At 30.7% G+C, this 26,130-nt stretch overlaps 3 protein-coding genes across 8 annotated transcripts in view; 2 read left to right on the top strand and 1 right to left on the bottom strand.

Annotated features, from left to right (window-relative positions):
* The first annotated feature begins 1,639 nt into the window (after nt 1-1,639).
* Nucleotides 1,640-4,280, top strand: LOC100574035 (putative uncharacterized protein DDB_G0282499). Its single transcript, XM_003242151.3, has 3 exons — nt 1,640-1,772; nt 2,481-3,202; nt 3,276-4,280. Exons 1-3 carry the CDS (start codon nt 1,679-1,681, stop codon nt 4,191-4,193), a joined length of 1,734 nt encoding a protein of 577 aa, XP_003242199.1. The 5' UTR covers nt 1,640-1,678; the 3' UTR covers nt 4,194-4,280.
* Nucleotides 4,281-5,795: 1,515 nt separating this feature from the next.
* The window catches only part of LOC100165472 (protein NDRG1), an 83,330-nt gene continuing 62,995 nt past the window's right edge, over nt 5,796-26,130 (bottom strand). For 3 of the 5 annotated variants that reach the window (XM_016801696.2, XM_001950709.5, XM_008181429.3), the window contains 3 exons: nt 17,925-18,009; nt 11,518-11,565; nt 5,852-6,783 (listed from right to left, as the gene is read on the bottom strand). In XM_016801696.2, coding sequence (XP_016657185.1) covers nt 6,689-6,783; nt 11,518-11,565; nt 17,925-18,009 — 228 coding nt within the window. In that variant the 3' untranslated portion in view covers nt 5,852-6,688. Of the gene's footprint in view, nt 6,784-11,288; nt 11,566-17,924; nt 18,010-26,130 lie in introns of all 5 variants that reach the window. The other 2 variants (XR_001678917.2, XM_016801697.2) reach the window with 2 other exon arrangements.
* LOC100162078 (glucose dehydrogenase [FAD, quinone]) lies at nt 18,747-25,270 on the top strand. 2 transcript variants are annotated; one of them, XM_016801695.2, is made up of 5 exons: nt 18,747-19,156; nt 20,991-21,029; nt 21,117-21,326; nt 22,304-22,537; nt 23,400-25,270. In XM_016801695.2, exons 3-5 carry the CDS (start codon nt 21,200-21,202, stop codon nt 24,764-24,766), a joined length of 1,728 nt encoding a protein of 575 aa, XP_016657184.1. In that variant the 5' UTR covers nt 18,747-19,156; nt 20,991-21,029; nt 21,117-21,199; the 3' UTR covers nt 24,767-25,270. The 2 variants fall into 2 exon arrangements, with proteins under 2 accessions (XP_016657184.1, XP_008179649.2); XM_008181427.3 differs by lacking the exon at nt 18,747-19,156 and adding an exon at nt 19,168-19,313.

Here is a 26,130-nt window from a genome sequence, read left to right as displayed (position 1 = left end):
GTTGGGCCAAAAAGTGTATAAATTTAATACAAAGCTCCTGATATATTGTTACAATATCAGTTGAAAAATATTAAAAAAACATAGGCACAATTTTTTTTTATAAGCATTTAAATATCAAATTTTGACAAAATTTATCAAATTTTAATTTGAAAAATTATTTTGTAGTTAAAAATTTATAAAATGTTCAATTTTTGTATCTAAGAATTAAAAATTATAAACAAGATTCCACATAAGTAATTAATTCTGTTACCAAAAAATTTAAAAAATACATTTACACAGTTTATTTTTATAGTCATTTTAAGTACAAATTTGGACGAAATTACATATTAAAAACCTAGGATAACTATTTTAGTTATTTTGTTGTGATTGTATAATATTATTCGTGGGTACTTGAAACTTCTAAAGTATACTATTATATATCTATGATTTTACCACGGTTTTTTGTTGATGTATAACGCGTTATAACTTATAAGTACCTAATAGATATTATGATATGATTAATTTGGAATTTATTATAGGTACCTATTATAGGTCAATTTTTTTTTAATACCATAGATAAGTATATATTATATGTCTAATACATAGACTGATATACCGTCTCCGCTCAGAATCGTTTTTCTTATACAGTGATATTATATCATTGAATTCAAATTTAATACTGTCCATTATACAGTGACCCACTTCTAACCTACTGTACAGCAGAGCGACATCCACTTACCCACCTTTTTTAAATTATTTAGACACATTTTAAGTAATTTATAGGTATTTTAAATGATCAAATTTTTAGGCTCAGTCAAAAAGCTTGAAAATCGAATACAATATTATACAACATATTATATCGTGTTTATGTTGTACTTATAGCAATATAAAAATATTAATAATATATTGGCCCAATTTTTTAAAAAATATTTGTTTGGATTATAAATTTTGTCAAAACCATAAGCATTTGCTTATTATTTTATTGCTAAAACTGTACCTATTTCATATTTAATTTTTATATCTGAAGTTTGAAAATTGAATAGTTACAAGGTTTATCATATGTAGTTCTTATTGAAACTCAAAAATATGTAAAATATAAAATTACTATTTTGTATATTTGTATAGACATTTTAAGTTATTTCAACGAAATATGATATTTATGGACGGTCTGTCTCCGCTTAGAAACGATTTTTTATACAATGATATATCATTGTATTACAATTTAACACACCCATTACAGTGATCCACTCGATTTACCCACTTGCCCAACTTTGTTATATAATTAAAAGTAGTATTCAGTCTTGAAGTATATTCCCTTAATATTCTATGACAAGCACTATGTCTAATATTTCTCAAAACTTGGTTACAGTATATGTGTTAATAAATTAAATATCGCGTAAAACTCAAAACACCGTTTCACTTATGCATAAAATTAATATTATATTACAACCTATTTATTTTTTTCATTAAAAAGTGCCAATCAGCTAAAGTGTAGATGGGTATAAATATAATCGTTATTTTGTGAACTGTGCATTTTTTTCTCTAGATAACAATATGTATATTTTTATAAACATCTACCTAAAATTGTATGAATGCAAATACTATTGAACACTTATCAACACATTTTTTAAAGGTAGGTTTTTTAGTAGGTATATAACGGGGCTGCACTATTCAAAAATTATCATTCAACAGTTGTTTGATGCAAATTGAACAGCTACCAAACAATTCTTTTACCATGAAGCTGTTCGCCGCTGTCGTGATTGGATTTGTAGCCTTAGCTGGCTCACAAGCCCGTAAGTATTAGCATAGTTGTAATCAATTTATTTATTTGTTAATTTTTATAATAGTTGATTTGATATTAGTAATTATTTTAAATATTACCTCATTGTTTTATAATATAATATTTTTCAAAACTTAGTTTAGTTATAATAAAGTTATGACATATAATTATATAAACCAACAATTAACTTATTAAATTCATTTAAGCAAACTTATTTTTTAAACTTATAATTAGCCAATAGAGAGTTTAAAATAAATGCCGGTATATTATAATAAAAACATTTTTATTATTGTTCTGGTTAATGACAACAACAATAAGAAATTTCTAGAATTACATTTAAATTCCTATTATGTATCATCGATAGACATTTTATTATATATATTATTTAATTCATTATTAATAAACATTGCTTGGATTTTGCTGCAAGTAGCTTGTTATTTGTTAAGTTAATATCAATGCAAATCAATTTAAAATTTAAGTTAATAACAAATGGAATTAAAAGTTAAAATTAATTTAGCTTAAGCTTTTTGACTCGTTTATACCCATCACTGAATTATTTTTATCAGTGTAGTCGTTTATATTGTTGTTTATTCTTTGTAACCAGTGTTCAATGTTCATAACTATTTCTTAATATAAAACAATTTTGAGAGATTAAAATATTTATGACCTTATAGATTTGCACAAACATATTTTTATATTGTTTCTTTTTGTTCGGTTCTAGATTCGACTCATCATCATCATGATACACAAACTGAAATTGGACATAACACTCAAGAATATACAAATGATCGTTACGTCCAGTACAATAGCAACAATGGTGCAAATCAATACCAACAACTCAACGAAGAATTGAACCAACAGCGCAACATCAACCAGGAAAGCTCTAATGAGAGGTTTTTGAACAATCAAAACCAACAAAACAACCAAGACTTGAATGAGTTCAGCGAGTCTAACTGGAATATCCAAGCTCCTAGTCGTTCGATGAAGAAGAACAGTCAAAACCAAGCAATTAAAACCAACAGCCACGAGGTATTCCAAAGCGAGAATCAGTGGAGTAAATCCCAAACTTCCAGAAACTTCAACCAACAAAGCCAAGAGGAAGTTAACCAACAAACGTCCAACAACAAAAATCGTGCAAGTCAAAACTATGGATCATCAGACTCTTCCCAAGAAGATTACGTTAAGGACCACCATAATAATGATTTGTCCAACGAAATTGGACTTCAGGTTGCACAGAAAATGGTTAGATTCTTTACCATCATGGATAAATATACTGCAAGTAACGGAACCATCCAAACCAACCAAGCTCATGAATCATTCGCCTTAAGACAACACGCTATGCCAATGCATCATCAACAGTACCTTAATATCAACGAGAGCAATGTATACGGTCTCAACCACGGTGTCATCAAGTCCATGTATTTAAACACAGAGAGGAATTGCGTAAGTAGAAACTAGTTTTTGAATTGTATTTTAACTATATCAATAGGTAATAATATTTTATACATTTTGTTAGGTTGATTTGGAATACTTCTTTCAAAGTTTGTGGGTGAAGGCTAAATTCAACGCCAACGAAGGACTTAAAAAATCTTTCAATTTGAATTTGTTCAACACCGAAATGGACGTGTCCACCGAATTAGAAAACCCCAACCGCAACTACGCCCATTCCCGCAATGGAAATACCCAACTTGTGTTCAAAAACATCGAAGATTCTTCTGATAACCAATTGATCAAGGAAATAATTGAAAACAATTACGTTAAACTATTAAACTCAGAAATTGAAAGTGAAATGATCCGCAACTCTTACAACGATTTGGTCGGATGTTTAAGATCTGAAATCGAATCTACCTTTGAAATGCCATTGAACAAAAAACTCAGTTTAGACATTGAAAACAAGAAAACTCAACTCTCCGTTTCTTTTGTAAAATCTCACTCATGGAACGACGATCAATCCAGCTATCAATTCAAAAAACAGAAGACAGTCCAGTACGTCGCTTTCCGTCAAAACCAATCTGGAAACGGTTACAAATTGAAAGTCAAGGTTTTGTTGGCTAAACAGCCCACTTGGGAATCCGATATTGTTGCTCAAAAATTAAACCAAAAGATCAACATAAACAACGTAAAATTCACCGCTAAAAACATTGTTGCTAGTGCCGTCATGAAACGCGTACCACTGGATAACGGTGCTTACAAATTCAACGTCGAGGAAGCCAACATTAAATTGGAAGGTCTCAGATACGATATTGGAAAATTCGATCTACCAAAAAACACTAACGAAAAATTAGCAAGGGAGATTGGACAAAATCTACAGAAAATCATGGAGAACGGCATGAGCGCTGCTCTGCGACAACAGTTGTACCAACAACAACAAATCTGCAAACAACGCCCAATGGACTGCAACAGCTGCAGCCGAAACCAATTCAACCAACAATAAACAGCGAAATTGATTAATCATAATTTATAACATATTATGTGATTTCATATGTCGTCTATAAATAAAAAATAGCAATAGAAAATATTATATACTAATTATAATAAAATATAGAAATCTTCTTCTAATCTAAAACAATATTGTTTCATTTTTTAATCTAAATATTGGTTTTTATTACAAATTTTATTATAAATGTGTGTTTGATGAAATTAATTATCATCTATCGCATATTATACCTGATAAACCTTTTCAGGCTTTAAACATGCGTGCAATTTACCGTGATAAAGTTAATAATTGGTAAAATATATATGACATATATTAGGTTTATGTGTTCATAGCCCATTGATCTCATTAATTTATTGTAATATTTTATGTATTCTTTAGGTAGGTACCTACTGCAGTAAAAATATACAATGATCGAAAATAGTGATAAAAAGTACTTTATAGGTAATCGCCTATTAAAAATGTTCTCTTTATTCAATGAAAAAATATATAGATATTTAATAGAAGGTACTAAGGTAGTTATGATAAAACTATAAAAGTATAATAATATGTTGTTCTGTTGTACGGTATGCATACAATATTAAAATAACACAATCAAAAACTTTAAATGTACTTTAACACATACGAGATGATTTTTCAACATAACAACTAGGTACCTAGGTATATTATATTTTTCTAATTTATTTTTTTTCAATTTGGTCAATAATTATTTTTTATTATTTGAACTAAACACAACATTTCTATACAAAAATAAATCTTTTTAGTTTTTTGTTTATTAGGCTGCTTTTAGATATTTTTTACATAGTTAGCTAAATTATATAATAACCTAACTTCTAAGTATTTGATATTTAAAAAAATGTAAAAAAGACAGGAAATCCCATCTTAAAAAAAAATCCATTTATTTTGTAAAAATGGTGAATATATAGGTACTGTAGCTATATAAATTCTCAACTAAAAACAGTTCAAACAATAAAAAGTCTTATTTTTAAAAAATTGTTTTAAATAAATTGTTTTTACACTTACCTTAAGCTCATAAAAACATTGGTGCTGTATCTATAAATATTATATTGTATTTTGTTCATAATGATTTTTTTGTTGGTCACGTTTATATTTTGTCCGAATCATTGGTTTATCGATAAACGATCGTTTCAATGTTTTCATTTTTGTAATTTTCAAAACCTTATTTCCACATTTTGACCTTATTACAGTTTCTTACTTTTTAATTGCATTTTTATCGCAAATAAGTGGATGACGTTCGATTGTAATTTATGTATTTAGGTATTTCTATAATACCACCTGTCAATATCTACAACCTACGTGTTCTGTCGCGTAACGTTTTAAAGTTCAAGAGTACTACGTAATATCGTTTGAACGAGACATATTAAATTATTAATATTAATATAATATAGGTACATACAGTAATATTTCTACTTTATAGCAAATATTATTAATATTTATATTATCATTATGTTATATTATAGGTATGAGGTACTTCGATAATAATAATACGTACACGTTACATAGGTATATGGATGTACCGCGGTACATACGCCAACGCTTGACTTCAGGTATAAATAGGTAATAACGAACAAACAGCGGGCGTATAATCAATGTAAATAATTATTTAAAGACATATGCAACAATTAAAATTACAAATATGTATAGTTATAAATTTCATTGTTATATATTGTTACTTATCACAATCCATCTTTATATCATACAGAACGGTACATAACATCCGCGATGTGTACAATATATCTGATTAAATAACAGCAACACTTAACAAACTATTATTAACATCAATAATCAACAACGTAAAATATAAATAAAAAAAAAACAATAAAAAAGCGCAGGTGTTTGTGCAGTCTATTAAACTAACTCGTTAATCTCGTCATTTTTTTTTTTCATTATTCATTAACGATTATTATTATAATAATATATTAATTTAATTTAATTTTTAGGCGTACCTAAACATAACAATATGTACGGAGTTTTTTCTCCGCTTAGCAAAAACTACATCTGAAGCTTTTTTTGATGATATGAGTCTCAATATCCCTAACGTCATTACATATATAACTGGTTATTATTATAATATTATATTCAGGTATACACCATATACATATATTTTATAATATATATATAGATATAAAATCGTCTAAAAAAACAAACTAGCCTGACCATTTATATACCTATTATAAACTATACAATAATATTATTATTTGTCCTTTTTCGACTATAGGTACTAATCGGTAAACGGTTCGGTTTATTTTTGACATTTTTTTCAACGGCTCACTTGCGATGCTCGCTCACGCCGCGAAACTGGACGAGTGCACATTTTATGTCATGTCATCTTATATATATAATACATATATATATATATGCGTATACCTATAATATTATTATTGTAGAACTGTTGCTATAGCACCAACCTGCCGCCTCGCCACCAAACGACCTGCGCACGCTGATAACATAATCGCCTTAGACGTATCATGTCATCATGCCGTCAGCGGGTTTTCGGTGATTCTGAACGGCCACGGCGAGCTGCGAACGCTGTCTTTGGACGTGGACTGTCTTATGGATTTCGATATCACTGCAAAAAAATGGCACGGCCGTCATTATAGACTACGCGCGCGATCAGTCGGTCGGTCGTCGGCGGGTTGGCCAGGTCCCGCGGGCCCGACCATCCCGCCGATGAGATATTATAACGATACCGCGACGACGAAACTAAAAACATAATATTTTTAAAAAATAAATAAATACATTTTATGAAATTTACGCGAACTGCGAACGCTGACGATGACGACAACGCATATAATATAATTTATAATATTAAAAACATTCGTCGTATATAGGTACGATGATAATAATATAATAAAATAATAATAATTATCGTTTTTTTTATATAAAATATTATTATTCGATGCATGCGATCATATTATAATAACAAATATTATAATTGTCGGTGGCGTATATTTACGCGGGTGGTCGATCATATATCGGTCCCGCCCCAATCGAGTTTACCAGTATACAAGGCGATTATTTCCTCAACTCACCGTCGTGTTTTATATATTATAAGACTTGGAGCAGCCTGTATAGTAATCTGGACTTATACGCCTCGTGACCACCCTCTCGCCCACGTGCCGAAACCCTATATATACGCCACTGACACATTATAGGTACGTATCATACAGATACGTTGACACAAAAACTACGTGTTCGAATGGAAGAAAAATAGACTTGTGAAATTAATCTATTCGACCAGCATGCACAACATAACATAATAATATAACGAAATAATAATAATAGTAGGTATGTCTACATAAACTAATTAAATTAAAATTATACTAAAGCACACTTCTACTAGGTACCTTTTATGAGAAAAATGTCATTCCATGAACACCTTAGGGTGGGAAAAGGCCGAAAAGGGTGTGTTGTATTTCATATACTGTCGGTTTAGTATAATAGTGCATAATTTTTTTTATCGCTCTAAATTATCTGACATTCAGTTTGATCATTTTCATTTTATTTGGGAACGCCAAAATTGTATAATGCCTAAGTAATTTAGGAAGGGTTTTTTTTACAATAAAATATATTTAAATTAAAAATTCTAAATAAATTATATTGTTTTTAATGCGTAAACAGTTTTAAAAAATATGTGTTTTTGAAGACCTAGGTATAAATATTATTTCAACAAGCTTTATATTAATCAAATACAATTAATAAAAATTTTTGTTTCAATATTTATAATAAAAGTTATATTTTATGTATATGCAATAGCTGACTTCAGTAAATAATGAATTATCTACATACCTATTTAATAGTTTATATAAATCTAATTTTAGTACTGCTATAATAGATACAAAAAATGAGTATCTACTGTGTACGCTATGATATTATATCATTATATACACATAATTAAACTAAGAAAACTTTAATGTATTTTAAATTGTAAAAATATTTATCTTCTAAAAGTTACTAAGTATATATTATAATATTTAATAAAAAATACTGAAACTAAAGAAAAAGTTAAAGTTCAACTTTCAACATTTAAATAAAAATATACTCTCTACCTATGTCCTTTAATATATCTGTATATAATATACTAATATACATAAAAAATATAAGCATATTTAAAATTATCAAACATTATCCATGCAAAATGTCATACCTAAACTATTATGATAAATAGTTATTAACCGGGATGCAAATTTACCGTAAGTAATTAATTTTTTTTGTATACAATTTACCCATGATCTCGTAGTATATGCTTGAATAAATTTGTTTTCGTTAATTTTGAAATATCTTCGGAAAATTTTTAATCGAATTCATTGTTTATTACAAACTCGTATCATTTTAGGTGAACCTATACGGCTATACCGAATGTTTTGTCGGGATCATTATTTCTTATCCAAATTACCATTAACACCTAAGTTTATAATAACATTCTATAAATGTCTTAAATACAATTGACTTTTTACAACAACATTTTATAGCTAAAGAGTTTATATTATATTTATGAGTATAATAAAATTAATAAAATAATGTGAATGTATAAAATGTATAAAATGTGTTTCACTAATTATTATTCGTTTAATAATCGGTTCAAAGTAAAAGAAACATTTATTTTATTTGTATATAGGTATAATTAATTGCTAGATATATGTTTGGAATATAACAAGTCACTATTAATAATTCAAGCAATATTTTTAAAATTTAATTTTTGTACGTAATATACATTATGCACCAACGTGCAATGGATAGTTTAATAATTGGAATGAAGTCCACTCAATAATAATGATGTTCACAAATGAAGATGACAAATTGTATATTTATGGATTATTAAATTCGTTTAATGGCAGCCCAGCGATGATAATATTAGTATAATTATTTTAATATGATTATTATAACTGTTGTAAGTTGTTGTTAGTTTTATAGTACTATACCAGCTGATCGATAATTTATTAATAATAATATGACGCGATTATCGGTGCATATTGTAATCAAGAGAGTTTCCATCAAGCAATTTACGGCAGAATAAATTACTGTGATAATAATATATATTATAATATACCTATTAACTAAAAAATGCATAGATATTTTTAAAACACATAGTTAGTTTCAACTCAAAATAAGTTAAATATTATATCAAAGTATTTATCATATATATATTGGTATCTACGATTACAAATAATCCCGAATTTCAAAAAAATTATAATAAATAATTGCAATACAAAATTACATGATTAGAAAATATGTATTATATAATAATATATATCAATATATATATAGGTAGAGATTTTTTTTCATATATTATAACAAAACATACATTTATATTTAAATGAATTTATTTGTTTTTAAAATCATTTTACAACATCTCATTTAAAACTAAAAACAATTTACGCGTATTTATGTTTTGGTTTTGTTGTGTTTTATATTATATAAATTTAATTTTAGATATAATTTCAGTCTTGAAATGATCAAATATTAAATAGATCCAATTAGTAAACGTCTGAACTTCTTTAGCGATTTAACAACTAAGGCTAGTACCTGCCTAACTACCTAATATTGACATATTGTTATAGTTTGCGGAACAGACTTATACGAAATCATCATATTGCTACGTTGGACGATTATAAATTATAATATTATACCAATTTGATTATAGAGACCGTGCTATTTTTATACGGCTAAAATAGTTAATCTAAATTTTGATTACTCGAGTGTGTCAGTAACGCGTTATAAACGCGCTTGAACGATTTCGGAATCCATGCAAATGATAACTTTAAACTTATTCTATAAAGCACTCGAAAAGAAATTTTTTTAAATATATAAACTCAAGATGAAATAAACAACAAGTTTTTGCAATTTGATTTACATTGGTTATCATAAATATAATTGTTAGTCATTGAGTGAATTTTGAGCAATCGACACGAACAAATCCCCATGAAAAATAAAAGTTTTTATAATAACGGCTGACACCCCCCCCCCCCCCACAAAAAACCTATGTTTATTTAGTTAGGTCAAAGCCGGAACGAATTATTTAAAATTATTGATGGTTTTGAACTTGAACACGCATACATAAATTAAATCTACATAAGCATGTGATGATATTTTATACTTATAAAAGTAATAGGATTAGTTATATAATAACGTGTGTTCGAAAACAAACAGCGCTGCATTTATATAGGTGTTTGAATATAATATAATATGGGTAAGGCTGGACGTTAAAATTAACTTTTAATTTTTCCAATAATTATTTCGTGATAATATAAGTTAATTTGGAATAAAAAAATATAAAAAAAATATCCTGGTCGAGTAACTTTTTAATATCAGTTATTATAGAGGAAACTTTTTTTTAAATCAACAGTATCGGTTAAAACTTAAAAGTTTATATTTTTATAATTTAGTTTTCATCGTTTCAATATTGTTTTTGAACTCCGCCAAACAAAAAATATCAGTATTAAATTTAGTTCTATAAAATCATTATATTATATCACAAAATATTATCGAATATAGAATACAAAAGTTTTATACTCAAAAGTTTATTTACAAGTTTACAACAATGACCATAAGAAATTAAGACAATTTAATACACGTAAATAATAGACATAGTTTAATTGTAAATATAACTGTAATTTTTATTTGAAATGCAAAACAATAATTATGTCACTTTTGAATGAAGAACTTTAACACGTCGAAAAAAATCATCCATCTCATCATAAACTCCTTAACGCCCAGCCTCATAGTTATAATATTCTGATACACGTTTTGAAAATGTGAGAAAGTGAGTAAACTTTAAAGATAGAAAGAGAGTGAGGAAGATATATATAATATATATATATATATATATATATAGAGAGAGAGAGAGAGAGAGAGAGAGAGAGAGGGAGAGAGAGAGAGGGACAGAGAGAGAGAGAGAGAGAGAGAGAGAGAGAGAGAAGATGAGAGAGTACATATTATATATATATTATTATAAGATAGTATTTAAGGCGAAGATTATAAGCAAGACATCATTATAAAATATAATATAACAATATTATAGAAACGTTGAAAAACCGTTTTCTTCCGACAAGCATTTTATATTATGACACTTACGTGTTACAAATTTCGTTTTTCGAAGCTGATATACTTTTAGTCGATCAATTTGCCCGGTAGGTAGGAGGGTGTATTCGGTTTGTGTGTGTGTGTGTGTGTGTGTGTGTGTGTGTGTGTGTGTGTGTGTTAGAGTGTAACGGGTGTGTGTGAGAGTGTAACGTGTGTGTGTGTGCGTGCGCTAACTATTCGTGCATCCGTGCGCTAAATGCATTAGCTAGTACATTTTTACCTTCAGCCGATCTGGATACGGTCAACGGTGGCCGGCCGAGTCTCACAGCTGTGGCGACCATCCGTTGACGCCACCACCCACCGCACACAACATGTACGGGACAAAAAAAAAAACATGAAAATAAATATGTATACATTACATAGATACAGACAGTGGCGCCGAACTCATATTATATAGGTACCTATCGTGTGATGCGATCGCTTAGTTTCTTAAATTTAGATGGCTAGAATGTTGCGGTGGGTGGGTGGTTGGTGGAATAAAAATTTTAGATTTCGCTTCACAAAACATTTCCGAGTTCAGCGCCACTGCGTAGGTACAGTTAATTTTTCTATATTATATTATATATGCATATTAATATAATAATATCGTTTATTTGTATGAATTATTTATATTATATTATTACGACATGCAGACGCTGTGTAAACTATATTATATATACTCTACACACTGAGATATATGTGTATATATATATATATTATAACCATATCGAAAGATTATTTTCATGGTCGACACTATATTATGTATATAATATTGATCACTTCGAAAAGGGTTGAATTTTTTGACATTTCTTTTGGTAAATATAGAATGTGTATATGCGGTTCGAACGTCTCATATGTCATTCTCGAGCGTGTCGGCGAAACCACTGGAGTCGAGTCAAATATACATATTACATATTTAATATGTTATAGTATATAATATGAATATTGTATATTATGAATTATGTATAGTGTATACTAGAAATACATTTTAAATTTAATAATTTCGTGGATAAAAATGTTCTTAAAATATGATGTGGAAGTAACATCAGAAAATTGATCTAATTATTTTTTTTTTTTATTAACTTAGAAGTTTGCGATTTTGCATTTTAGAAGATTATTCTGCTTCAAATTATGAAATCAAAAATATAGGTCATCGTTTAAAAATAAAATTCTATATTGTCGCTGAGTTTCCACCAGCAAACACGAAGATTGAAATAATAAGGGCTGAATTATATAATATAGGTTTTTAATATTCCAAAAGAAGAACGGTTAAAAGAAGCACCATTATGTAAATATTATTATATACTATTAGTATTAATATTGTGTCCAATAGTTATAAATTATATAATGTATATAAGTGTATATAAGTTTGTTGTCTATAAACTAGGGCACACACACAAAAAAAAAAACATAGATAATAGACATAATATTTAATAACATTTATAAAAAAAAAAACATTGAAAACAGCATTATTAATATAATAGGTATTATAATAGGTATTACAATCGTGCAAAAAAATATGACTGATTGTACGCTCTGTACAACTGACAAGTCTCACACACAACATGTACATCATACAACAACAGGTCAATTAATATTACACGTACATTTTTAATAAACAGTAATAACAATCGACCAGTCTTAGGACGCGTGTGTGTTGGATTATTGCGTATTCGGCAGGTATTATATTATTATAGAGTAGTCGTCGTTCGACGGACAAACTGCGGTATAGAAAACGTGGTTTCGCGGTAACGATTATAAATTATACATCTCAACATTATAGTATAATATTATGATATCGTGTAAATGTGACATCGCGCGCGCGTGTGTGTATTAAATTATGTATACCTAATATAATATAATAATACAATATTATTACAATCGCACCCGTCCGATATTTTCGCTCCAAAAAAGGTTAATTTTTTTTTGTTTCGTTTTACTATTACGACGACAATCTAATATTATAATATTATAATACGTTTAAACGATTTTCCTTGTTCGCGTGTGCATAAAACTAATAGACGGGTTGGTAGATAAAATAATATGTGGTAAAGTGTGTATGATAAATTATAATACAATACGAGCATTATAATATACACGTGTCGTGTATTTGTATATAATGTATAGGTACATATAATATGTGTATATATACCACGAGCAAATTGCATCGTGAAATACGTGCAAAACGTATATAGGCACGTTACACGATTGACGTCGACCGGCTGCAACGGCAAACCAAAAAATTTATATTTATTATATATTATTAGGGCTCGGAAATTGATACATTTTGCAATTTTTTTTGGTACTTTTAGACGATGTTTTCCTGGCCACAAATATGTTTCATTAGCATGTGAATCTGAACAAATAATTTTTATTTTCCATTTTTTGAATTTTTTCGTGTTTATTACTTATTTTAAGCAATTTGTTGATATTTTTAGTCATTTTTACTAATTTCACGCTAGTTTACTAGTTATCGTTTCTTGTCGACCATTATGCTAATAACTCACAACTTGAAAATTACCACGGAACAAGATTAGTACCGATTAGTCCGATTTTATCTCGCGGATTACAGTCGTCACGTCACTGTCATGTTATGGTGAATAATATTGTACCCAAAATGTGTAAGCTTTAATAAATGTATATAAAATTTCATAGTAAAATATTTAAAAAAATGTATTTTTATTAATTTAAAACAAATATTTGTCATTTTTTAAAGATATTTGTTGTCATTTTTTAATGTTTTAAGGTCATAAACTTCCAAGCCCTATATATTATTATAACATACACATAATTATTACACAGCCAATTGTACTTTAGACCTGCACAGGACGGACAGCATTTTAGGTACGATCCAACACAATAATATGCCACCTCGTGGGCCACGAACGGGTGAAAAGGTCGAGTTGTTATCGTCACTGTCCATCATTGAAATCGAAAACACGAAACGACGTTAAAAAACCGCACATTAAAATATGCCAACACACACGTGTACCTACCTATATAGTCCCGAAGAAATTACCTACATATTGTTATGGTTATCTATCGCTAAAATAGGTAATATATATTATTAATGCGAGCCGTTATTGAACTATTGATTTCTGTGCAAAAAAATATGCGTTTCTATGTCCGTCCAGATCGGAAAATATTATATAATAAAATATTACAACATTATAACATATTGACGTGGTGTATTTTTCCGAGAATATAAATTATTATTAAAATATTATGAAATATTACCTATGTTGAAGGTATTGCACTGTTGGGTTTAATTGCTATAGTTTTAAAAACTAATATAATTTATACTTTCTGCGGTTTAATGGAAACGCGTAATATTATGCGAGTGTAAATTCGCGTCTTAATTAATTAGAACGAACGCGTTTACTCGGTTTTTCTCTATATCAGTACCTATTTGTCTTACACGATTAATTTTGTCGAGTTTAAATATCAGAAAAGCGAGCGTGTGTACAATCGGAGCCGTGACGAGCGAAAACATGACGCACATGAATAATTATAATAATATGACGTATAGGAACCTACCTAATATTGTATAATATTTTGTGTAGACTAAAATATACAATTATTGTAAAATAAAGAACAGAATAGTACGAAGTTCAACATAATATGGTATTCATATACTCTAGACCCCATGCACACCAATTTCTAGGTGAAATACGTAATCCGTTTCCAACGGATAAAACTCTAAAATTAGCTATTCGCGTTGGCAGCTGATCAATTGTCTATTGATGCTAATTATACAAAGAAAATATTATGATACAAAACAAAAAATAAAATAACGAAAAACATCAAAAAGCTTTATCTATATAAGTAAAAATTGCACAAAAGTAATTTAATTTCGGGTTGTAAAAATAGATACCTACTATAATTTTCTTCCGGGCGGGTCGGTGGCACACAAATCGACTATGTATCAATACAGTAACGATTCACAATGTCCACCTTCTCTTGGTTTCGTTCTACCGTAATAATATTATGAAGATGATTCATTTTATTAGACCATCGATTAAAATTTAATAATAAATAAAATTTACTTAATAAAACCTTTTTACACATTACAGATAAACAGGTAAAATGTCGAAATACAATTCGAACGCATTTCACGAGAGTCAAATAGATTCTAAAATGTACAATAATGGTTTGAATTTGATCTTTATATTTTTGAGTGATAACATTATAAAAATGCTAAAGCTAAACAAATAAACTATCATATTTTCTTGGGACTTGACACGTTTCAAGTGGATATTTTTTGTCTATTCATCTTAGATTATATGTTACGAATTAAAACATGCGTTTAGTTTGACTATAGTTTGAGAGCTGTACTATCTTCCGTCTTCTGGTTTTAAACGATATCCAGTTTATTTAATTGTGTGGATATAATTTAATAATTTGTATAAAATAACATAAACCGACACCGAGCAATGCAATACAACAACACGTCGCATTTTGATATCAGTTCTAACTATAGCCGTACGTTCACTATAGTTGTAATTGTACATACACGTCTTATATTATGTCAAAATCATAACATTCGAATAGTTATTTTAACCGTCTTATCGAGGAAGTTATGTGTATTACGGTCAATATGCACCAGTCGCACAACAATATCAACACAAAAAAGTTATATAATTTCACTGTACTTCGATTTATTCACTTAATGTACATTTATATGTATTTTTTTTATTTTTTAAAAATATCATTACTTCATCTTCTGTATACATATATAAAATATGTCATTGATCCATATTTATTTATTATAGAGTCCACTGTTTTATTACAATTTAAAATACAATATTATAATATCGTGAATCTATCCCTTATTTAATACCAAGATGCATATTATTGTATTATAGCTTTTGACTTTTGTTAATAACAAAGATTCAAATTTATCTTTACGTACATACATTATAATAGTTTTTAAAAAAAACATTTTTTCATGACATCTTGTCAGATATGAGAGGGAATAATTATTTTTAATTTGTTTGTAATAAAACCGTTGGTAAAATAATATTTTTAAAACACAAAAACAAACATATAATGTAGCATATTCGTCAAATAAATATTTCTATATATAACATACATGATAATAATATATATATATAATAATTAATAAATAAACAAAATGAAATGTGTGATATACTATAGCCTGCAATGATCACTACTTGGGTTTATATTGTGTATAATTTATAATAAACAGTATACGCCGTACATAATATTAGTACCTGAACAGTATATATTATTATAAATGTGACAAATCACGAGCGATTCAGGTCAAATAGGATTTCTAATAGAATTGTTTAGTAACGTTGAGTGCACACCGTATCTAATTTGGTGTGATACACCCGCGGCGTAAATAAATTGTACCTACGTACTTCGATAACGACTAAATTTATTTTTCACATCATTATATAATAGCATACACGTTTTTAAACAATTTTGCCGATCGTCTAAAATAATATTTTGTACGTTTATACAATTGTTGCGATTGATAACTCCGACGAACCACTCCTAACGTTATTGCATTTACAGTTGACACAGTATAGGTATATTATTATGTATAATAATAATATAGTGCACACAAATTATTAAATGCTACAAATATAATAATATCATATTAATATACAATAAACTATGCGTGTCGTAAATGTTTGCAGTGTACCAAAAATATAATGTTATGATAATAATAATAATATTGTGTTAATATCATATGACGTGACAACGGTATAATTCATATTATTATACATCGTTCTATGAACATATATAATATTATATACACAGCGGCGTACACGCGGGATGACTTATCTCAATATATATATATATATATATATATAGTGGATTTATAATTTGAATTTGGTTTTTCGTCATAATATACGAATGCCGGAATAATGCATAACGTTTTTTTGTAATGACGGTCGTTCGATAAAAAAATTCAAATCACGAGTACGCCGCTGTTTTGCGGACCATACCACAGCAAATTGGTGTAATAGGTGTCTCGTCACTGTATATATATTATATTATAATATTGAATTATTGTGTTGTGATTCGTATCGCACACGAACGAATGAAACGTTTTACTCGACAACCTATATTTGATATTAATATATTGTGTATAGTAGAACGGAAACATAAAAAACGCACAGAATACAAAAACAAGAAAATAATCTAACAAGATTTTTATTAATTTCAATACAAATCCGCGAACGCACTAACTTTTTCGTTTGTTGACAAAATTGAATGAGGGGGAGCCCAAAAAAAAACTTATATACGCCTATAGAGACACCATTAATAAATTTCCATCATGTATATATATATTATATATGTATATATATATATATATATATATTGTTAATGTATGTATTAATAATGAAAAAAAAACAAAAAAAAAAAACAATAACGACACATTGTGACTAAATAATGATTAATACGTACAAATGTGTGAATTTAATATTATATGACTACAAATTTGTTATATGGGTAGTTCTCCGATGATGTTATGATTATACGTAGATGTATTGTTTTTGTTATTATTAATTGAAAATTTTTTTTTTTTGTATTTTTCCGTATAAACGTCGAAGCATTAGACAAAAAGGAAAACTTCCGCTTATTTTACTGTGCACGAAGACTGGTTTGGCTTACCGTAACCGAGTCCTTGCAAGAAAAGCCGCAGCGCTTCACACATTTTTTGTGGTACCTCTTCCAGCACCATGCTACAGTCGGATACCTATACGAGAAAAAAAAACAACGATGACATAAATATATTAATATAATAAAGTCGTATCAATAAGACAGTAACACTAGTGGTATTATTATATAGTCATCGTTTCGAGACATCTATATATTTTCAAAATCAACTCATGACATTAGTTTCGTCCTATACAGGATTTTGATGTTAAGACCAAAAACCACGTTTACCCTAAAGCATGTTCGGCCTATTCGATGATCGTTGTTGTTTGTACACTGCGGTCCGCGATCACACTTTGGAAATGCGAAATAAAATTTTCAAATGGTCACAGGTCATTGAATATAGACGCCTCACGTCTCGTACCTACTTCTTAATAAAATTGCGGGACTTCAGACGAATACGGTTTTCGAAGTAGGTATATCATATTATTAAAGCTAAACGACGTAGATACCTAATTGCAAAATCTAATAACGGACGTAGCCCATTTAGACACCGTATTACAAAAAAAGTCAATTCCCAAACGGCTCCCGTTTACAAAAAGGTGAATTCCCAAACGGCACCAGTTTCTTACTACACAAATTCCTCCCCACTTCATACAGACTTTGTACCTATTATCTTAAAAGAAGTGTGATAAAAATTTGTTTGTGTTTTCTTAAATTTTAAATTCTATGTAAATTTTAAAAATTATATAAAAATCGTATAATTGATATTGTGAATTAAAAATAAAAAAAAATTTGATATTATAAATGTGTTAATGTTTTTTTTCGTTTAATTTAAACGTTAAAAATATAAAAATCATACTTAGGGTAAATTTGGTTTAAATATTTTTCGACAGGAGCCGTTTAGGAATAAGTTAACTGCAGTGAATGGGAGTCATTTGGGATCCACCGTTAATGACGATAGGCCACATAATAATTATCCGTGGTAATATGCGGTACATGCGGTATATGCAACATTGCGTTATTTTATTCGATCATATCCGAAATTAAACAATAAAAAATGTCTTTAGTCGTAGATATTGCACGTATTAGAGATTGGACATTTACGCTGTAAGAACGCCTAAATTACACGTCACACATACAAATATATTATGTTTAAAACGAGAATGTTTTTGTCGCTTTTGTTTTCCTATCTAGTATTAATTCTACATGTTTTTGTATCAGTTCAACAATACTCATATACCTAGGTTAGTATCTTTTTTCTATTAATTCATTATTATATAATTTCTATTAAATTTAACTATACATTTTTTACGTTTTTAAATATGCATGTGGTGTTTTACTTACACATTTTTGCGCAAGTTTTAAACGTTCTAGTTACTTCAAAGCTCATAAAAAGTAAAGGTAAATACATTTGAATTTCATAATTGTCTTAATCGTTAAAACTCTCTGTACAGTCCGAGACGTAAAAGATGTAATCTTATAAATATATTAACAGGTAATAGGTATATAATATATATCATTATAGTTATATATCATATAGTTTTCTATAGACTTTCATGTATGACTATAAATGATAATATTAATATAACAGTTTCATTACAGAATCTGATTCAGTGTACAGTTATCTTAATCCTCTAAACAACTATAAGAGCTTTAAGTGTGTTCAAATTTGTCTTTGTACACATGCCTAATATATATATATATATATATATATATATATATTATGTATTTATTTGTTAATATAACAACGCGCGACAGATAATATTACATTACAATTAACAATTAACACCTTCCCAATAACCATAGCTGGATATTTAACTTGAATATTATTTAAGATACATTTTTGTCTATGTACTAACAGGTTTCATAGTAGGTATACAAAAAGATAAAAAAAAAGTAGATTATTATACAATCACGAAACTTTTTTAGGGGACGACCGTTGTGTTATAAGGTCGAACGATTACCTTGACTCAATAACCGTGTATTAAGAATATTTATTTATATCAATATATATATATGTTCGACCATTATTATTGTAAAGTATATTTAATTGATGTACTTATCTGATTCGATCCAGTCAAAAAGTCGATCCATTAGCTAAGGATTATGTAATTTATATTTTCATTATCTATACATATTTTTTTAAATCAGCTATTATAGTTTCATATTCGGTTAGGTACTGTTCAAGTGCCCACTATTGTGTTTTTACTATGGAAGTATATTATTCAATCACTTAAGTAATTAAGTGCAAAAACAACGTATAGATTATTACTGCGAATTTTTAGATTTTGATATAATGTATAATGTAATATAGTTACCTGCTATAAACTAATCAAAATTAGTTTAAAACCATGTAACATAAAATCGTTTTGACTTAAAAAAAGACCAACTGCTTCAATAACAATACGTCAATATACCTACTTAACTACGTAATCGTTAAATGTAATATAATGCGATTTTTCGTTGTTTTTATGTGTTACACGAATAATAAATTGTAATAGAGCCGTCGAATCTCTACCTCAGAAGCAGACGATAAACGTTGAGGCTATATAAACATGTGCACCAGCCTTTCATTTGAATAAAATATATAAATACGTCGCGTAAAACAATTACACGCTTTAGTTCATATTATTAAAGTGGCCCTCAGTATATCTTTATCTTTCCAATTTGCATGCACCCGACTTAAAATAATGGGTTCTCGATGAAATTGTACACGACCACGTGTATCTGGAATCCGTTTCGTCACACCTCTGTGATTTTGTGATTCCTTAAAAGCGGCTAATGGCGATTAATCGACGAAAATGGCAGATATAATGTTCAACATTTCGCATATACAGGTGTTAAGTGGTCTTTTTAGTTTTTAAACTTTCGGTCAGTGCACAACTCCTTCTATTATACGTCATACACTGTATTTTTCACTAGATACACACCGACTTTACGTCAGTACAGCCACATGTATTTTGTTAAAACGCTATTCCAAATCAGTACCATTAATTGTTCCTTTACACTACATAAAATTTGATCGTAAAAATTGAAAAAATATGAAAGTGTTATTTTATTTCCATGTGTTGTGTCAAGTGGTAAACGTGTTGACGTCCACGAACTCGAACAATAAAGGTAACCACTGTGTTATTATGTATATTGCCGTTTACAGTTCACAGAAATGCATTTTGATCGTATTTATTATATTATAATAATCATTAGGACATTGCGTACAAAACTCTGAACACGTAGAAACGTCATTCCTCAAGGAATTATGTAAATCAAATCCCGATTTGGAAGAGTTTATGATAGCCGCTGACATTTTGATAAGATCCGATTGTGCTTTGATCGATTCGTGTAGAAGAGTGGTCGAGCAACCTCACGATGATGTCGACGAAGTAGACTTCATAGTGGTTGGTGGAGGAGTCGCGGGTAAGTAAATCGTTTAAAAAAGCTCAGTATATTTAAATATTAATGTGATATTTTTTAAGTGAAACAATAGCAGCTGTATTTTGGTTAATACCCCAACAATCTGTTTCGTTTTTTTGATTCATAGTTTCTTTAGACCAAACTATTGCTATATATTGTTTCATGACAATAATCATTTAATCCTTTTATATTATTCATTAAGATTTAAAACAGTATAATTTACTAAGGATATTCAAATCACAACTGAAAGTTTTAATTTTTAATTCTCATTGAGATATTGTTTTTAAACATTTTGTTATTTTTCGAGTAATGAATCTGACTTCTGATGTATAATTAAATATAATTATAATAGCTGAAGGAATTGAGAAGGGTAAATGTTTTATACATTTTAAGACTATCATTCTGATCCTATCTAAACTTTTAATTATAGTACAATTATTATATTATTAGTATCTGCTGTATTAGGTTAATGTACTTAAATATGTTCAGTAAAATACTATCTTTGGTAATTTAATATTAATGTTAAAGGTCACAATTTGAAAATGTATACAGTTTTAATAAATAAAGGACACAAAACGAATAGAATAATAAATTATGAAAAACCCAGAATAGCACGTTTGTTAAAATAACAACCAATTTTACGACCAAGCCTGAAAAACTTCTTTGGCTGTATACATTACTTACTTATGACATTATTAGCTTTTCACGTTCCAAATTATTAGCATATTATTTACAAGTAAAATATTTACGGAGACTTTCATTTTCTTCGATAAATGTGTGTGGAATGCGGTTTGAGAGAATACCCCATTAGAACTTTCACTTTACTATTTACACTATGTTAACTCCAAATGATTCAGAATAATAATAATTTTAAGTTTTAACTTTATTATATATATTTATATGGGTCACTGCTGAAAAAACTTGAAAAATACTGAACCACAGGCCCGCACTAAGACGCACAATTTATTGTAAATTTTCAGGTCCCGTAGTGGCCGGTAGACTGTCGGAAAACCCTAACTGGACGGTGACCCTTTTCGAATCCGGTCCAGAGCAACCGGCGGCCATCGATATTCCCGCTTTGCTGAGTTCGGCAATAGCCACGAAGTACGATTGGCAGTATATTACGACGCCGCAAAAACACGCTTGTTTGGCATACGGGGGAGTGTGCGGTTGGCCCCGAGGAAGATTGTTGGGAGGAACAGCTTCACTGTCGGGTAAATATACTTCAAACTCCACGATGACAGTTTCCATATGATCATTTGAAAAATAAAATATGGCCAAGGGTTGAGTGTGTGATCTACGCATTAGTAATGGCTGGCTAATGTTAAATGTTGACGTACATAGTTAAACGAGCTACAATTATGGATGAGTATGACTCTTTAGTAGAAGTTTCCAAAAAATGTTAACACATTTTAATACACACATACCATAATATACAGCAATGTATTCCATTCTATTGGATATGTTTTCAAAAGTAGGAAATTATTTTACCAACGTCATACTTAAATAGTTATACTTAATGTAAATGAGTTTCTTTTTTCTATTACGATAGCACTGCTAAAATACATAATATTATATTAGAGTTTCTGTTAGGTATCGACAAATGACCTGAGTGCAACAAAAATATATCTCCAATTAATACAATTTCTCAGGAGGCACTTGAAAATGCTTTAAAAATTAACAAAAAAATATATTTAATCTAACTTCAATTTGCATAAGTATACAATAATATTGTTAAAATTAAAAAGTCTCAAAAGTCTCAAAATCAAAAAAATTATGCTTGGAGTTGTCTCGTTGTACTATAATAGAAACTAGACACCTCCATTTACAACATTATATAAATGGATATATCTGGTTATTACAACAAACGACTTAGTTTTTTTAACTTAATAATGTGCAATGAAAAACTAATTTTTGCCAAAATATGGAGATTTTATGTTGTTGCTCTCAGGTCTTCAATTGTAGACGGGATAAGTCGAAATCGAAAAGTGTAGGACACACTCATTTTAAAAGAAAACTTGCACAAACAAATCACCAAATACCGATCTAATCGTATAACATTCAACCCTGTTTAAGGTTCGATGTACTCGAGAGGGCACCGGGACGTTTACGACGGGTGGTTGAGGGACGGTAACGTCGGGTGGGGATATGATGACGTGTTGCCGTTTTTCAAGATGTCTGAGAACAACAGGGACTACAACACGGAAATCCACGGGACTCGGGGCCCGATGCCCGTGCAAAAGCCCACGGAAATTTTGCCGATAGCTCGAACGCTGATGGAGGCTGCCCGGGAATTGGGGTACTCGGAGATGGACATGAGTGAACCGGACCCGATGGGTTTCTCGATCGCGCAGCTCATGATCAACAGTGCAAAGGTCCGGGTTACGACGCCCACGGCGTACCTACGGCCACACCTGAGGAGCCGTGGACACCTGCGCGTCAAAACCAACCGCCACGTGACCCGACTGCTTGTGGCCGCGGACCGGCGGTCGGTGCACGGCGTCGAGTACGTGGACAGCGCGAACCGTACCAGGCGGCTGATGGCCAGGAAGGAGGTGATCCTGTGCGCGGGCGTTATCGGGTCTGCGCACTTACTCATGCTGTCCGGCATCGGGCCGGCAGAGGATCTGCGGCCGCTGGGCGTACCGGTGGTGCAAGACTTGCGGGTGGGCCACAATCTGCAGCACCACGTTGCTAGCAGGCTGGGCTTTCAGCTGAACGTGACCCACGACCGGATGCTGACGTACGAGGCGATCGGTCAGTACATGAAGCAGAGATCCGGTCCGCTGTCCACGACTGGCGGCCTCCAAGTGTCTGCGTTCCTGCGGTCCGACCGGGCAGGGCCCACGGACCCGGCAGACGTGCAGTTGTTCTTCGATGGCTTTTCGCCGAACTGCGCTTACGCCCAACCGGTTTACGGCGGGTGCAAGGCGACCACGGACCTGGTGCGCATGAATGTGCGGCCGGTGAACGTGCGGCCACGGAGCCGGGGCACCATCCGGCTAGCTAGTGCCGACCCTTTCGTCCGGCCCCGGATCGATCCCAATTACTTGGCCACAGAGGAGGACGCCGACGTGCTGGTGTGGGGCCTGCGACTGGCCAACGACCTGGTGCACACCAAGGCCCTGCAGCAGCTGGGCGCCACCGTTGACCGGTCACCCGTCGACCACTGCAACAAGCACACGTTCGCCACCGACCCGTACTGGCGGTGCCTGGTCCGGTACCACACGCGCGGTGAGAACCACCACGCTGGCACGTGTAAGATGGGCCCGGCCTCCGACCCGACTGCCGTAGTCGACCCCGAGTTACGTGTCCACCGCGTTCGCGGCTTGCGCGTTGCCGACGCGTCCGTGTTCCCAACACAGCCCAACTGCAACCCCATCGCGCCCGTCATCATGGTCGCCGAGAAGGCAGCGAAGTTCATCAAGAACACGTGGCGCTGACGCTAGACCACCCCGAAAATAACCGGCTTAGGTACCGGTACGATTCGTGGTGCAGTCGACGGTATCGCGGGGACGTCCGTGCAACAATATTGGTATATATTGTGAATTGAGCATCAAAATATAATTTCAATTAATTTTCCAATCTCTTGTATATCTACTGCAAAGGCCATTATTTACGTACCTACCGTTTGATTCAGTATTCCATTTTCGTTGTATAAAATTATAATTATTTATTGATGTAACATTATATATCATAATATTGTATTATATCACTAAAAGTACTTAACATGTTTCATTTTCGTGTGAATTTAAATTGTTATTATTAAACAGAAAATAGTAAATACCCTTTGTAAGATCTGTATAACACTATTTAAAATAATATTTTACTTAATAATTATTATACTTAGGACAATAATATTAATAGCACAGTTTTGATTATGCGAATCATCTCAGCGGTTTCTCGAATAATCATCGAAATATATCTTTCATAATATTTGCTACTAACATATTTTGTAAATTCAGTAGTTACACATAATATATATATTTCTCATATATAGTTTACCTCATTCGCTTCGTTGTACATAGAAACTTATAAAAATATATTTATACGTCATTCAATTCCATAGAGTTATTAACTTTTATTTTCATTTTTTGATCTGATGAATGCTTTGAGGACGACGGTGTCAGAATCAGAAAAAAATAACAATAAATAGTTTCAAGTTTTTTCGTAGCATGATATTTTGCGCCGTATTTACCTCGCACAAATGACGAAACGCTACCATTGCAGTCCCCTAAATTACTATCGCAAACAACAACGCAAATTTTATTTTAAGATCTTATTTCCACCTCAAACGAAATATTTCTGCAGTTATTACTGAGAAGGAAATTTGATAGTTTAAAGTATGGTTGTAATCCCAAAGGGAGGAAACACGAAATTCTCGTTACTGTAAGAACTCGAGTTACAACATCGATATACCAGCATGCGCGCCTATGATTTATTTATTTTCGATGGCGATTAAACAACACCAAAACAAAAACGATAGGTACCTATTCTGTGCGGAAAACGGGCGAAAACACCAGAATAGGAAGGTGCAGTGGATTTCAAATTGATATGGGTCTTACGTGGGTATTATTGGACGACGAGCGTATTATTTTGATACATAATATTATACAGGCTTAAATGGGTGTCATATAATAACCACCGATACCGAGTTGATCTCGAGTTTAAAGATCGCGTAATTTACAAGTCATTTGCCATATTGTGCTACGAACGAGAATTTACTTTTTTCCTGAGAACAAAACATTATTTTATCGTTTTAAACTATAACCGAGGATGTCAATTGTCAATTATTGTCGTCCAAAAT

Source organism: Acyrthosiphon pisum, chromosome A2 (assembly GCF_005508785.2).
Source record: "Acyrthosiphon pisum isolate AL4f chromosome A2, pea_aphid_22Mar2018_4r6ur, whole genome shotgun sequence".
Lineage (NCBI taxonomy): Eukaryota > Metazoa > Arthropoda > Insecta > Hemiptera > Aphididae > Acyrthosiphon > Acyrthosiphon pisum.
This window is presented reverse-complemented; position numbering and strand designations above follow the sequence as displayed.